The sequence below is a fragment of the Bos indicus x Bos taurus genome, chromosome 12 (assembly GCF_003369695.1).
Source record: "Bos indicus x Bos taurus breed Angus x Brahman F1 hybrid chromosome 12, Bos_hybrid_MaternalHap_v2.0, whole genome shotgun sequence".
Classification (NCBI taxonomy): Eukaryota; Metazoa; Chordata; class Mammalia; order Artiodactyla; family Bovidae; genus Bos; species Bos indicus x Bos taurus.
In genome coordinates, this window is record NC_040087.1 from 35,284,911 (window position 1) to 35,301,660 (window position 16,750).

Genomic DNA, 16,750 nt, shown 5'->3' on the forward strand with positions numbered 1-16,750 from the left:
TAATATTATTTAAAATATTAATACTATATATAAATACTACCCAAAGTAATCTGCAAACTCATTGCAATCCCCATTAAAATTCCAGTAACGTTTTTCCAGAAGTAGGACAACCCTAAAAGTTGTATGGAACCACAAAAGGCTGCAAATGACAAAAACAGTCTTGAAAAAGAACAAAAGTAGAGGTATTTCGCTTCCTATATTACACATCTGTAGTAATCAAAGCAGTATATTATTGGCATAAGAACAGACACATAGATCAGTGGAACAGAATAAGAGCCCTGAAATCAACCCAAGCATCAATTAATTTATGACAGGGAGCCAAGAATATACAATGGGAAAAAGACAGTCTGTTCAGTAAATGGTGTTGGGAGACCTGTACAGCCACATGTGGAATAATGAAACTGAGCATCAGTCCTCCATCATGGACAAAAGTCAGCTCCTAAAGACTTGAACGTGAGAGCTGAAATTGTAAATCTAGAAGACACGGGGGCGAGCTCCTTGACATCAGCCTTGGCAGTGACTTGTGTGGATTTGACACCAAACATAAAAGCCACAAAAGGAAAGAAAACTCAACAAGTGAGACCACATCAAACTGAAAGCTTCTGTATAGAAAAGGAAACTATCAACAAAATAAAAAGCCTACTGGATGGAAGAAAATATTTGCAAATTATGTATCTGATAAGGGGTAATATCCAAAATGTATAAAGAACTCACAGCTTGATAGCAAGAACAAGACAAAACAGCCAGATTTAAATGGTCAGAGGGTCTGAATAGACCTTTCTCCAATGAAGACATACAGATATTCAACAAATGCAAGAAAAGATGCTTAGGATTACTAATCATCAGGGAGATGCAAGTCAAAACCACAGCAGTGGGATTTCCCTGTGGGTTGCAGTAGCTAAGACTCCACACTTCGAATGCAAGGGGCCCGGGTTTGATCCCTGGTCAGGAAACTAGGTCCCACATTCTTCAGCGAAGAGTTCACATGTCACAACTAAAGATCCTGCGTCCCACAACTAAGACCTGGCACAGCCAAATAAATAACTGAAAGTATTTTTTAAAAGCAAGGTATCACCTTATACCTGTTAGAATGGCTAATAACTAGTTTTGACAAAGATTGGGAAAAAAAAGAACCCTTGTGTGTTGGTGGGAATGTAAATTAGTGCAGCTATTATGAAAAATGGTATGAGGAGTCCTCAGAAAATTAAAATTAGAACTGTTGTATCACATGATCCAGAAATTCTGCTTCTGGGAACATATCCAGAGGAAACGAAATCACTGACAAAGATACCTGCACCCCTGTGTCACAGATTATTTACAACAGCCAAGACAGGAAAACACTGAGGTTTACATTGGTGGATGAAGAACTTGTGATATAAATATGCCGTGGAGGACTTCACTTTTAGTTCAGTGCATAAGAATCCGCCTGCCAATGCTGGGGACAGGGGTTCAATCCCTGGCTCAGGAAGATCCCACGTGCCATGGAGCAGCTAAGCCCGTGTGCCACAACTGCTGAGCCCATGTGCTGCAGCAGTTGAATCCCACACATCTAGAGCCTGTGCTCCCCAGCCAGAGAAGCCACCGCAAATGAGAAACCTGTGTACTACAGTGAAGAGTAGCCCCCACTCACTGCAGCTAGGAAAAGTCCATGCACAGCAGCAAGGAGCCGGCACAATCAAGAATAAACAAAATTTTTAAAATGTGCAGTGGAATATTCTTCTACCATAAAACAAGGAAGTCTTGCCATTTATGACAACTCAGATGGACCTTGAGGGTGTTATATTAATTGAATCAAGTCAGAGAAAAACAAATACCATATTATCTAACTTATACGTGCAATTAAAAAAAAGCCTCATAGACAAAAAGAACATTTTGGTGGTTGTCAGAAGTATGGGGTAGAGGATGGGTAAAATGGGTGAGGGTGGTCAAAATAAGTCTGGAGATGTAATGTCCAACATGGTGACTGTAGTTAATAAGTATATTTGAAAGTCTTTAAGAGTTAGAGTTGGAAAGATCTCATCAGAAGAAAAAAGATTCTGTGACTGTGTGGTGTTGGACGTCAGCTAGACTTCTGCAGTTATAGATGTGTATGGAATCGTTATGTTGAGCTCCTGAAACTAATGGAATGTCATGTTAGGCCTCAGTAAGAAGGTAATAGTTGACAAAGATATGACAGAACTTAATGGATATCTGAGAGAAGAACATCTCAAACAGAGGAAGCATGTATACTTTAGAGTCAAGGCCTAAGAGGAGGAGCCAGTGCCAGGAGGCTCGTCTTGTGAGGCTGAGCCAGAGGGAGGCTGGTGCAGCCTAGGAGGAGGCCTGAGGGGAAAGGGCCTTCAGGGGTGTTGCCAGGGTCAGAGTGGGGAGCAGAGGAATGAGGCCATCTGACTTCCTCAGGGCCCCTCTGGTTGCTGTGCAGGAACTAGACCACATGGTAGGTGAGGGCACCTTTCCCAAGGCTACTGCCCACCAGTGAGGTGGGACAGAAGGAACCAGGTCTGGTTTTCAGAAACCATTCATCAGAAGTTTTTTAAAAAGCTATGTGCTAAGCAAAATTAATTTTATTCTTTCCTGGATACAAATCTATTTTAAAAATTTCGTGGAAGGGTATGTAAAGTGTACCCTAAATGTGCTTGGAGAGCGGAATGTCCTTGTCTTTTGTGTTTTCTTGAGAAAATGTCATCAATGACATTTAAAGAGCAACAACTTGGTGACCCTTTGAGACTTGAAAGGTTTACACAATAGTGCGCAGGATAATTTTGTGTAAAAAGTGGTTTCTTAATACACTGTCTCTATTTGTACAAGCTTTGCCGCAGGAAATCTACAGAGAGTTGTCCAAAGGTAAAATACATTATTGCCATGACATTCTTGCCATCTTTTTTTGTGACATTTATAGTGAATATGTGTAATACTCATTTGCTTCTCAAGATGGGGGAGATAGAAGAATCACTTGTATTTAAAAGGAGTTGTGTTTCCTCTATAAGACAAGAAGAAAAGATGGGTGTCAGAAATAGCTAACGCTAAAAACCTACCACTTAGCCTGGCTTCCCTGGTGGCTCAGATGGTAAAGAATCTGCCTGCAGTGCAAGTGATGTGGGTTTGATTACTGGATTAGGAAGATCTCCTGGAGAAAGGAGTGGCAACCCACTCCAGTATTCTTGGCTAGAGAATTCCATGGACAGAGGAGGCTGGCGGGCTACAGTCCATGAGCTCACGAAGAGTCAGACATGACTAAGCAGCTAACATTTTGACTTCACTAGCCTATGAACAGTGTTTAAGTCAAGCAGGAGCAGCTCGTGTTCTTTGAGGCTGTGGTTGGCCTGTTCTGTGAGAGTGACTGCCCAAGGCGTCGTCTTCTCCCCTTGCTAGATCCCCACTTCTAGGTGAACATGTGCTTCTGTTGAGATGAATATGACCATTGGGATAGGTAACGGAGTTGCTGTTTTCATTCACTAGTACCTTGTGGCAAATTTATATACCAGAATTGGGAATTACCAGGAAAGGCTCTGTAGGAATGCGCAGGTAGGCATGGAAGCAGCTCCAGGGAAGCCTGTTCCCAGTATGTTTATTCCAAGAACAGAGACTAGGGAAGTCCAACGAGAGCTTTATCACAGCTAGCTTCTGGTTAGCAGCATACATAACTACCACAAGCAAATATTTTAGCTTAGATGGAGAAAACCCTCATGTATCCTAGATTTGGGGGCAAGCTTAAATATATGTATAAACTGTAAAAGAAAAATGTTGAGTAAAACGTTCATCTTTTTATTACTGAAAGTGTTGCTAAAATTTAAGAGCAGTTTTTAAAGTGACTCTTCCTGACATGTAAGCAAGCCCCTTTGGTAATACCAGCTCTCTGCTTTGGGACATGTTGCTTTTGGATGTATTATCTAATTTATTTTATTACTTCTCATACCTGGCTTTTTTTTTTTTTTTTTGGTGAATTCAACAGTCATTAAAAAGAATCAAATAATAAGATTACATTTTAGAGGTTGACTATTCTCGAAAGTAATTCGTCTCTTCTCTTTCCTCAGAATGAACTCACAGATACACGTGCAAAATTCCACGTACTTTTTCTTTTCTTTGTGTCTACGATGTTCTTCATCAGCGTATTGTCACTTCTTAGCTACCACTGCTGGCTAGTTGGAAAAAACAGAACAACCATAGGTAAGTAGGTTACATAAGAACTTTAGAACTGTGCCATAAGCCACACAGTAGGAAGTTCATACATAATGAGTGAAGTTGCAAGAGATAGAATATATATATATATATATATATATATATATATATATATATATATAAGGTATATTGAACATACTTCAGTAGATTTTATAAAGGTGATGAAGTATTCAGAGGTTATATGTTTTCCCAGAAAAGTTTTAGAAACTCATTTTTAAGTGTTACAAATATAGTATTTATTTTAAATTATATTTATAGTTTTTGATATCAAAGACATAAAGAAAAAAAAATTGGTACTTTTCTTCCATCTTATAATTTTCAAATAAGTTAACTCTTCTTTTTTAAATATACCCAAACAGAATCATTCCGTGCACCCATGTTTTCATATGGAGCTGATGGAAATGGTTTCTCACTTGGATGCAGTAAAAACTGGAGACAAGTCTTTGGCGATGAAAAGAAATATTGGCTGCTTCCAGTATTTTCAAGGTAGCTTCTAAAATGCGTGTCTCAGATATTATGGAATCTATGACAGTCTCTCTCTGGTTACATGTCTTAGGATTCAGAAAATCCAGTATATTATGACATTATGAGCCTTGAGAATGAAAACTCAGAATATCTTGATTACATAAGTATTTTGTTTTTCATATTTCTTTATGGATAAAGGAGAGTTTGGGCATATATTTTAGTGAGAATTAGGGGGGAAAAAAGATGATTCATAGAAAATAATAATCACTCCATATCCTTCAAAATGAAAATAAGTTTTTGAAGTAAAGAATCATAAGAATGTATTAGCCATATCTTCAGAGATTTTTCCAGTTCAGTTCAGTTCAGTCGCTCAGTTGTGTCCGACTCTTTGCGACTCCATGAATTGCAGCACGCCAGGCCTCCCTGTCCATCACCAACTCCTGGAATTCACTCAAACTCACGTCCATCAAGTCGGTGATGCCATCCAGCCATCTCATCCTCTGTCGTCCCCTTCTCCTCCTGCCCCCAATCCCTCCCAGCATCAGAGTCTTTTCCAATGAGTCAGCTCTTCGCATGAGGTGGCCAAAGTACTGGAGTTTCAGCTTTAGCATCATTCCTTCCAGGTTATATAATATGTTGTATCTTAAATCAAAGAAGACCCAACACATAATGCAGTTCTTACCTCAAATTTAAATGAGAATATGTGCTCAAAATGATTCATAATTTCCTTTTCTCCCAAATTTTCAGCCATCCTATGCCATCCATATACAAAAGTCATTATAAAAAAGGAAAAAGTATTTGAAATTCAAGTACCATATTTATAAGTGCTGTGGGTTCCTTTTTCTTTTTTCCCTTAATTAACCGTATTGCTTATTATTTGCTTGAAAATGACATATTTGCCTTCTTTTTCTTTTTTGCCACACCATGTGGAATCTTAATTCCCTGATCAGGGACTGAACCTGGGCCCTGGCCGTGGAAGTACAGAGTCCTAACCATTAGACTCCCAGGGAATTCCAAATTGCCTTCATTTTTGAAAGGCATTTTTGCTTGGTATAGAATTGTAGATATTGCTTGCATTTTTTCTGATGAGAAGTTTGTGGATATTATCTTTTTTCTATTTGTGTAATATGACTTTTTTCTCTGCCTATGTTTAAGATTTTGTTTACCTCTAGTTTCATACAATTTGTTTATCAGTAGTTTCATGCAAATAATGTCATTTTCTTCATGATTCTTGTGCTTAGGATTGTTGAGCTTCTTGGTTCTGTAACTTAAACTTCCATCAAATTTGGAAAAATACCTTTAACCACTGTTTCTTCAAGTATTTCTTCTGCCACCCCCTTCCCACATCACTGCAGGGGCTTCAGCTGCATGTCTGCGGCCAGCTGGAGTCTCTGCCTCAGCTCACTGGTGGGCAGCTCACTTCTCGTTCAGTCTTCTTCCTGTATTTCACCTTGAAGTGCACCAGTCTCTTCTGTGTGCTTTATCTATTTTCTCTCATATTCAGGTTTTTCCACTCTGACAGACTTATTTTTTAAGGTTATTTTCTCCTAAACAGAAATTTCAGTGTTGGCAGTTGGTTTTTTTGGCTCGTGTGTTTTTTTTTCTCTTCTTTAAAGATGTTGTTCCTTTATCCTCTGGCTTATGCTGTTTGTGTCAGTAAATCAGCCTCCCTCTTATTAATACCTTTATTCTACTGTTTGTACAGCCACACCTCAGTGATAGTGCAGGTTTGGTTCCCAGCCCCCACATAAAGCAAGTATCACAATAAAGTGAGTCATATGAATTTTTTGGTTTCCCAGTGCATATAAAAGCAATATTTACACTAACTATAGACTGTTAAGTGTTTGATAACATTATATCTTTTTTAAAAAAGGACAATGTACACACTTTGATTTAAAAATATTTTATTGCTAAACACTGCTAATCATTATCTAAGCCTTCAGCAAGTCATGATCTTTTTGCTAATGGAGGGTTTGAAATATTCCAAGAATCACCAAAATGTGACACAGAGATGCAAAGTGAGCAAATGCTGTTGCAAAAAATGGCACTGGAAGACTTGCTCAGTGCAGGGTTGCCTCAAGCCTTTAATTTATAAAAATCACAGTATCTGCCAAGAGCAGAATGAAGCACAATAAAATGAGGTGTGCCTGTAAATTACTCTGTCTCTCTCCCTCTCTGGCTCCTTAAGATTCTGTCTGAATCACTGGTTACAAGTGGTTTGCTTATTATGTTCTTCTGTATGCTTTTCCCTATGTTTATCCTCTTTGGAGTTCATTAGGCTTCTTGGATCTATAAATTTTTAAGTTTTCATCAAGTCTGAGTAATTTTGATATAATTTTCTATTGTTTTTGCTGCCTGCTTCCCTCTTCCTGTGCCCTCCCCCCACTAGCTTTTCAGGTTCTTCTTAAACATTCCTTGAGACCCACTGGTTGTGGCTGTTGTCCCTCTCTTTCCTCTTCCATCTTTCTTCTTTCTTTGCTTCAGGTTAGATAGTTTCTACTATCACATGTCTGTGAGTTCACTGATCTTTTCTTCTGTAATGTCTACTGTTAAACTCATCTAGTGAGGTTTTTTATTTCAGATTTTAGATATATATATATTTCAGCTTCAGAAGTTCGATTTGGTTCTTTCTTCATGTCTTACATTTCTCTTCATTTAAGTCTATGTTTCAGATTTTCATGGTCATTTCTAAACCTTTTCTGTTGATTTTTTTTTAATGCTAGTAATTTTTGACTGGATGGTGGACATTTCGAATTCTGAGTATTTAAAATTTGTCCTTAAAGAATGTTGGATTTTGTTTTGGCAGACTGTTAAGTTACTTGAGTTTCAGCTGAGTCCTCCTGAGGCTTGTTTTAACCTTTGCTAGGTTGGTGTAGAATAGTGTTTTCTCTCAGGCAAGTTAATCCTACAACAGAGGTGAGAGCCCACTGGGGTCCCCGCCAGATCCTGGTGTTCAGTGCGGTCTCTCTGCTCTGGCGGGTCAGCGTGGACACTGGCAGTGCGCTGCAGCTCCAGTGTGCAGTTGCTCTTTTCCCAGATTCACACGCGTGGCTGAGAATTCATCTCAAGGCTCAAGTAGATCCCTGTGCAGATTCATGGAGCCCTTTATCTGCACATCTTCCTCTCGCTCAGCTCTGTCCCCTCAGCTCAGTGAGACCACCTTGCCCTGTTTGCCAACACAACCCCTCCGCACCCCTACCCACTGGTGCTCAGGCTCTGGCAGAAACTGCGACTCCTTGGCTGGCTTCACTTCTCTTAGACACCACAGTTCTGTGTGGCCTGTTAGGAAAACAGTTGTCTGTCAACTGTTTGAAAGCAGGTCAAATCTTCCCATTAATCCATCTTGGCTGGAAGTGGAACTCCCTACTGGACACAGTTTTGATGTTTTAAGAATGTGGAAATGAGGCATAGCTGTACTTTTTTAGATTTTCTTTTCTTTTATTCAGTGATATATCCCTAACATTTAAAATGTTACTTAGACCATCCAATAAATATTTGTTTAATGAATGTTGTTGAATGAATGAATATATGGAATTTACATCTTGAATTTCAATTTGAGCATCTGTGATATCTTAAATGATTGTAACAGGCAAGTCAGTTATCCAGATGTTTGAATCTATTGTTTAAGTTATCATAACTTTACATCATCATAATTTTAATAGTCATAGAAGATATTGTTTTTAATTGCATGTAAATTATAAAAGAAAGACTTCCTCAGTGAAGTCTAATAACCCTCTGAATTAGAAATCTTAGAAATTATTCTCTGAAATGACAAGTTACAATAATCTCTTTATACCATGCTTCTGAAAAATAGGTGTTAAATTTGACCACTTTGATTTAACTTGACATGATTAAATTATCACTGGTATTTTTCATTATTGCAGCCAGGGTGACGGCTGCAGTTTTCCGACTCGCCTTGTGGGGACGGATCCAGAGCAAGCTTCTGTCTCAAACCAAAGTGAAAGTGCCAGAAGGTGTGCTTCTTGTTGTTAAGTTTTTCAGAATTCATTGTAAAGCAATCTCTGTGTGTGTGTGTGTTACACTTAGATAAATACAGTAGGAATGTGGCAAGCCGGCAGAGACAGGAAAGATAAAATTCTGTTCAGGTTTTTAACTGAGGGTCAATGTATGCATACAGCTGATATGTGTAGGGTAACCATTCAAACTGGAACACTTTGAGAGTAAGAAAATGAATGCCTGCTGTTAGTAGTTGGGCCAAGACAGGCTCGTGTCACTGGAAGTGTCTGGGCAGAGAAGGAATCATGGCTCCCCCACCTGTGCTGCGTCTTCCTGGAAACAGAGACTCTTTTGAGATTTGATTATGTTGGTTTCTATCAGTTATATTTTCAAAGAAGTTAGTCATTGTTCTATTCTCCATTTTATTTTGATAAACAGATTTTAACTGGACTGTGAAAATAATATGAATGAGGACTCAAAAATACAAATACAAAATTTTTTCGTATTCATCTTAGAGGAAATTTTCTCAAGAGTTTGTATGGCAAGCACACTGATTCATAAATTCAGAGAAATAGTTCATTTTAGATTAAATTTTAAAGAAGATAGAGGTACCTCTGTCAAAGTGAAACACTTGAAATGTATTTACTCCAGAAATAAACTGTGGGGGATAAGGGGTCATTGATTACTTTTGTTAAAACATGGGCCTTAGAACCTAGAACCTAAGGCCTTGGGCCCTCACAGCTCTAACAGTTACTGTGGGCCTGTGGGCCTTAGACAAGTTAGTCTGAGCCTCAGCTGCCAGCTCTGTGAAAGGAGGATTCATCCTATTTCCAGGGTTGTTGTGAAGCTGGCGATTATGAAAGCACCTAGCACAGTGTCTGGCCCATAGTGCATACCCCAAAATATTAGTTCCCTTTTCTTCCTTCTTGTGTTCTTCCACCCCTTCCCTCCCTGGATCTCGTAGCTAGAAAAATAAGTCTGCACTGAATCACTGAATCATTTTTCCCCCTTAGATCTATACTGCAGAGGTAGAAAGCAGAAAACTTGGGAAATGACAGGTAATTTTTTGTCCTGGCCACAGACCTAGATCCTCACCTGTTCTGTGCTACCTTACAGCTCTTGATTAACATTAACATGTTAAACACATTTCAGATTGGCCTCTGAAGCTGTTTTTCTTTTGCCTAATTGTTTTCATTGGCAGTGCTGAGTACAGATTCTTGGGTCTAGGGAGCCATTTAATTGGGGGTTGGGGGCATATTTTTCTTTTGAAGATGGAATTTTTTCAGAGTGCTGAGATCTCATGCGTTGCCCTTACGTATTTAGGAAAAGGAATACTAATTTGCTGCTTATTAATTAAATACCCTTAATCGAGCATTAAACTCTTTACTGAATGATTTGCTCTTCTTTCAGTATTGGCTCAAATCAGCCCTTTCCTATCAAACCGCTTAGTGAATCAAAAAACCGCCTGTTGGACAGTGACCCTCAGTGGCTGGAGAGTGGATCTGAAGAAGGTGTTGGCGGATCAGGTAATATTTGTCATCTGAAAACATTACTTCATCTGCTTAAAATTAAAACCACCAGACTTAATAAATGTGGAAAAAGCAAAATACACTATGTGATATTTTAAAATACTAAAATATTTGAAACTTTTTAATAAAATGTCTACTTTGTAGGCTGTTAGTGTTGACTTGGAACTTTCACGGAAGCGAGGGTTCAGTGAGAAGTGTAGTGACTGCTGCTGTGTTTTTGGTTCACAGTTTTTTGTTTTTCTTTGTTGTTATCCAGCCATGTATTTCATCACCTCAGATGTAGAAAGTTGTTTAGGCACAGTATTCTGGATAATGTTTAAACAAGGTTATTCTTTAGGGTCATAGTTTTTGCTTATTTGAAAATATTTTTTTTTTAAGTCTTTATTGAACTCGTTACAACTTTGCTTCTGTTTTGTTTTGGCTTTTTGGCCACAAGGCATGTGGAATTTTAGCCCCCGACCAGAGATCTAACCCACACCCCCTGCGTTGGGAGGTGAAGTCTTTAACCACTGGACCACGAGGGAAGTCCCCGAAAAGATAATAATTTTGGAATGCCTTGTACTCTTTGGCTGTCTTTTCTTAGTATAAAAAGAGTGCACTGAGTATATTTTAACCTTTTAGTGATGACTCTTAATCATTGCATGAATTTGTGGATACGTTCTAGAACAGTGGGTAAGATAGAAGTGGGATTTTGAGTCAGGCCTGGGTTTATAATAGGTAGTCTGACCATTTACTAGCTTTATACGTATCTGTGGTTCTTAATAACACTAGTAATAATATTCTCCTGGCACTATAGGAAAATGGACATTCAGATCCATTTGTAACTAACAATCAATTTGTAACTAACTGTAGGAAAGAGCCTTGAAAACTTCTTGTCAGAATTTCTGACTTCTTGTTGATTTGGCTTTAAGCAGCATTTAAATTCTCTTAACATCATTAAGGCCTTCATCCAGATTATTCGCCCCTCAGTATGAAGTCAAGGGAAAATCAGGTTTTTGGACTTGAAATGACTGCTGCTAAACATCTTTAGAGCCAGTGGACATTTTCACCTAGTGTGAAAACCAGACTTGCAGATCTTAGCACTGCTTTCCTTCCTTCTGGGTTCTAACAGCAGACAGATGGTTGGCACCAGAAGCCTATTTAGTGCTTACGTAAGACTTGCTTTTACCGTGATCATCAATGTTACCATTTAGTTAGGAACCTAATACTTCGTTTTCTGTCATGTCATATATAATTATGTGCTTACAGGGACAAATAACCATGTAACAGTGGCAATAGAAAACTGAGTACCACTTGTTCATAACTAACCAATTGAATAAGAGCAAGGTAAGACAGTATAAAGGTAATTTCTCCAAAAATTGCCCTTTATTTGCATGTCATACTCTCAAAAGAGTCTGTAGTTGAATCTTTCTCATTCTTTCCATTATGGTATCAAATAGCTCAGGACAGATTGAAAGGTCACAGCTGCCTACCTCCCGGTTTTCTTCCCTTTCCTAGTGCAGTCTTACTGAATATTTATTGGTAGATTAATGAAGAAATGAATAAAAATTGTTTAGGATTGGTATATAGACAACTAACCTTTTCAGTAAATGGTACCTTATTAATTTATTTAAGGGGAAAAGGTGACTTTTGCCCAGTGCTGAAGAAATTTGATCCAGAGAAGAGTGACTAAGACTTAAGAGGTTCATTGATGTTGTTTACCTGGTAAAAGATGCAGCAGAAAGCAGTTCTCTGTAGCTAAGTACCCAGGCCAGTGATGCTGCCTCTGTGCCCAGCAACAGTAGCCAGAACAGGTTTACTTAAATAGGACTAGGAGCCCTTGTGAGGGCAGGGCTGACACTGACCCGCAGGGACACTGAGCTCTCGAGAAGACAGCTGTGCACGTGTCAGTGGAAGCTGAGCTCACTGGCTCAGAAGCATCATGTGCAGCTGTTAGGTTTTTTAAAACCTGCGTGTGGTGTTTATTGGTTACCTGTCGCTGCCTAACAAAGTATACACACTTAGCAATGTAAGACAACACACCTTTATTACCCCAGTTGTCCTGTTCTCATCTGTAATCTCATCTGGGACATCTGCTGCTTCATGGGTGTTTGTCACTAGCATTCAGTTCCTTACAAGGACCTGGAGCCCATGTGCACATCACCAGCCCTTGTCGGGGCTCCCAGCAGGCAGGGGGCAGCCCAAGCCACACGCGATAATGACATGTCACCGGCAGCTCCGGGGAGAGCTGGTCCTCCTCAGACAGGACTCCCGGTCCTGGCTCTGCACTCTTCTTCGTATAGGTGGAATGATGGCTGATGCTCCTATTTAAGAATCCTCACTGAAATTCCTGGTGGCTCAGATGGTAAAGCGTCTGCCTGCAATGCGGAAGACCCCGGTTCGATCCCTGGGTCGGGAAGATCCCCCTGGAGAAGGAAATGGCAACCCACTCCAGTACTCTTGCCTGGAAAATTCCATGGACGGAGGAGCCTAGTAGGCTACAATCCATGGGGTCGAAAAGAGTCGGACATGACTGAGCAACTTCACTTTCACTGAAATTCCCACAGACAGCCAGTAGCAATCTCCTCAGCTTAGGCCCGGGTTAACAGTAAGGGAAAAGTCTAAGCCTCAGCCTCTATTAAAATGCTCATGTGATGGCTTCAGGGAGACAGAGTGAGAGATCTGGCCCTTGTCTTCAGCTTCTAAAAACCTTTATTATTAAGAGCATATTAGCAGAATTAAAGTATTTATTATATTAGCAGCTTTATACCTTAGCCCGGAGAACTGTTTAATCAATCTTATTTTTAAAAATATAAAATCAAGTTTTAATAATTCAATTCTCTGGTTTTGTAGGTTTATAAAAACATATTGTGGACTGATATTTTCTGTTTTATTTGCAAGAAAATGATCAATGGGATGAAATAATTGAAGTATAAACGAAGATATATTTTTTAAAAAAGGAAACCTTTGTACAGATTGCTGGATCCACAGAAGCACTGCTCCAGAGTGGGAAGATGCCTTAATCTTAAATGAGCCCATTTGTTCAGCATTGACTCACAGCTACAAAAGAGACTTCATTTTCCTTTGGAAGTAACATTTTCTCGTAATAACATGAGATGCCATAATATGAGCTATCAGGTCACATGTTAACATGACATATGCATTTTTTTGATACCTGGGTTACATTATTAGAGTTGTTTCTTAGTACCCATATAAATTTTCACTCTAGAAACACAAGCTAAAAACTTAAGTATATCTAGGTCAGGATGGTGGCTGAAAATGAATAATAATATGCAAATTACTGCTGCTTGTACTGTGTAAGAAAGAAATTAACTGCTTTTTTAAAAAAAGATTGGTGTTTGCTAATTTATAGTTAACTGTTTTATACTTTTCAACATTTTTAACAAAGATTTTTTTATTGTTGGCTATAAATTAACACTCAGAAGGATTTAGATACCTAAATATAATCATTTGGAGCACATTTGTATAATTCATTGAAGGCTTAGTTCTAAGCATTAATTAAACCATGTGTAGTTTTGTGCCCAAGGCTTAAAGAAAATTTGGCAGTGTAAGAAATTTTTCATTTGTGTTTGCTTTTAATGCACTTTTTTGTTGAACTTTCATGGGTATTTATACGGGTAGGGAAACAAAGGTTACATGTGCTATAGAAATACTGGACACAGTAGGATTGAGTTGAAGTGACTAGAAGAAAAAAGAGAATCTATAAGTAAGCTGTTAAAATATGTTTTCAGTGTTACCTGCTGTTGACTTTCAAATTTCAAGTAAAGACTGATGTTTGCTTTGAAACTTTTTACATTAATCCCGTAACAGCTTAGACAGCAACTTAAAATGCATTTGAAAGGAGGGTAAAACTGTTCAGTGTAACAGTTAACCCTAGCCACTGTCAAGAAACAAATTCTCACCTGAGCAGTCATTCAAAACTTCCATTCTCTAAGAGGTGGATTTCACTTTTATATGCAGGATTTTAAATCTGACTTCCTAACAGCAACCCCTTTCTGCCTAGACGCTTATCCCCTTTTCCTTTTGAAGTCTAATCTACGTGACAGAAATTGCTGCATTAACTCTAAAGATTAGAATTCGTATCCTATAAGGAGGAACAATGTACTGATGGTACTCCTGTTTATACTGTTCAGTCAAAACGGATTGATTGCTGCTGGAAGTGGGTAGATTTTAACCAGCATCTATAAATATCCCAGTTCGTTTTCTCATCTGTAAAATGGGAGTGGGGTAAGGTCTGTTATAAATGATTTGGATGGGACAACCTTTAACATTCTTCGATTTCTAATTCAGCACAATACCTTACTTTACGTTTGTCCCACAAATATTTTTGGATGTCAAACAGTATACTAGGGATAGCTCTATAATTTCCTAATGTAGCATGAATCTTGTAGCCATCTATTGCAGGTTTACAGTTTACAGGATTTGTCTAACTTCATAGGCTATATTACTAGATTTTAAAAGGAAGTAATTTTTTTCCCCTTCGAACTAGAGGAATGAGTTACGCTTTGAAAAAACAATTTGGAATACTATAATACGGCTTCTACCTTTATTTCAACATGGTAGTCTTAATAATCTTGATTCTAGAAAATGTTTATGAGAGTTAAGGGGTATCAGTTTCCAACCAGAAACATCACTTTTAGTCTGGCAGTTGCCTATTATAAGGAAATGGTAAATGTTTAAATGTATATGCCTGCTTTCAGAAATGTCCTCCTGATACTTCTTATGGACATTTCTATATTCAAGTCAAAAGATTTGCATGCACCTGATTAACAACTGAGGAAACTTAATTTTCCCCTTAACCTATCTCGGTGCTTTTTGGTCTTTTTGAGTTCTTTCAATTTCTGTCATTTAACATCATCTTTTTTAATAACATAGTATGCACCTTTTCAGAAATTTTCAGCTAAAGCCTTTGTTACCTTTGGTTTAATTAATTTATGGCCAGTGTCTGCCATGTTTTAAATAATAATTGACCAAGTTTATTCATACATGTTAATGACTATTCAGCAAGGGCCTGCAGTGGGATGGGAACCAAGGAAAGGCTGTCTCCTTGGTATTTCAGCTGCTACAGATCAGTGCTGCCAACCTTTGGGGTGAAATGGTCAAAATCGAAGCCCTGTCAAAATTTACTAGTACGATCTTTGTTGCTTCAAGCACTTGAACAGTTGTGATATTTAAGGAGAGGAAAGTTGAATTTCAGGTCTTGCCATTGCCATTAAAAACAAATTAAGACAGGAAACTTGGTTTTACCTGGGTACAAACTGACTTGAATATTCAGTACCTGAGACATCTGACCACTGTCACTGTGCCAAACCAAAGAGCAGCTGCAGCTTAGTGGTCACTAAACTTGCACCGCTTACAAAAGCAGTTTCATCTTTGCATGTGGAAGTTTTTTTTTTAATTGTTTTACATATTTAGTGGTTATGACCCAGTGTGTCCTAAGTTAATTGAACTTAGCTTAAATCAAATATGCAATGTTTACTTGAATTTTATTTCTGTTGAAAGCAGATTTTGACTGTTTGTCCCATTGCTTAAATTACAGATTTTCAGTTATGTGAGATTTCCCTTCCATCATCTTTAAAGCAGATGCGTATAAGGGCTTAGTGTTAGGATCTGCGTATTTGCAGCGCTGAAGACAAATGACTTACAAATATGTTTTGCTTACATGTTGTTCTAGGACTAGCACTGCTATCAATGCAAAGTATTTTTAACTAACCTGTTGAGAAATTAACCATATTTTTGCATTTCAGCCAAAATAAAGACCATATTTAATATTCTGATACAGCTAATATGTAAACCTGAAATCATGTTTCATATGATCTGAACTGTATTTTCCAATTTAAATTTAAAATGCAATATAGATTCAGAAAGGTCCATATTTTTCTAACGACTTCACTTTATATTTTGTTGAGTTGCATAAAGCAGCAAGGAACTGTATTTGTATTAAAAGCTTCAGAAAGTGATTAGTTGAGTTTATCATATTTGTACGATTGCAGATGAGTCTATGCCCATAAGATGGACACTATTTTAAGGTGATCTTTAATGTTTTTATATAAAAAAATTTGGAATACAGTTTGTTTTTACTTATCAAGTCCCATAAGTCTTGTATTTGTTTCTCATGAGTGTAACCCTGGACCATGACTTTGATATCTTTGCTTTTTTGTCTTTGGGTGGCCTAACCTACATTAACGTGAAGGTTGAACATTTTAAAACTTTTCTCCCGAAATCATGATGATGATTTACTTTATTAATAAATAAAGTCCTGTATTTGAACAGTTGTTGTTATTGTTATAAACTGGTATTTACAAAGTGAAAGAATAGCTATGATTTTTGCCATCTTGAAAATCAGGTAACATACAGTGTTGAGTTAGAAATAAGAATCTACTAATTTTCTACTATTATTTTCTAAATAATCTAATAACCACAAGTATTACTTGACTGTGACAACACTGTAGCTTACCTAGGCCAAAGATACAGATGGGTTTATCAAAAAAGCTTTAATTCAGCTTTTACTAAACGTAATTTTCAGTTGTCCACTTTTAGAGGTAAATCTCAGCAGAAAACGTTATTTCCTTGAGTCTGTTTAACTGAAAAAGCTCGTTTTTTCCATTTGCGTTTAGTCA

At 38.0% G+C, this 16,750-nt stretch overlaps 1 protein-coding gene across 7 annotated transcripts in view; it reads left to right on the plus strand.

Annotated features, from left to right (window-relative positions):
* Window positions 1-16,400, plus strand: part of ZDHHC20 (zinc finger DHHC-type containing 20) — a 59,225-nt gene extending 42,825 nt beyond the window's left edge. For 3 of the 7 annotated variants that reach the window (XM_027557590.1, XM_027557594.1, XM_027557595.1), the window contains 6 exons: window positions 4,035-4,167; window positions 4,539-4,665; window positions 8,529-8,618; window positions 10,012-10,127; window positions 11,379-11,456; window positions 12,963-16,400. In XM_027557590.1, the coding sequence (XP_027413391.1) occupies window positions 4,035-4,167; window positions 4,539-4,665; window positions 8,529-8,618; window positions 10,012-10,127; window positions 11,379-11,416 (504 nt within the window). In that variant the 3' untranslated portion in view covers window positions 11,417-11,456; window positions 12,963-16,400. Of the gene's footprint in view, window positions 1-4,034; window positions 4,168-4,538; window positions 4,666-8,528; window positions 8,619-9,614; window positions 9,660-10,011; window positions 10,209-11,378; window positions 11,457-12,962 lie in introns of those variants that run through there. The other 4 variants (XM_027557591.1, XM_027557596.1, XM_027557592.1 and 1 more) reach the window with 4 other exon arrangements.
* Window positions 16,401-16,750: the final 350 nt, after the last annotated feature.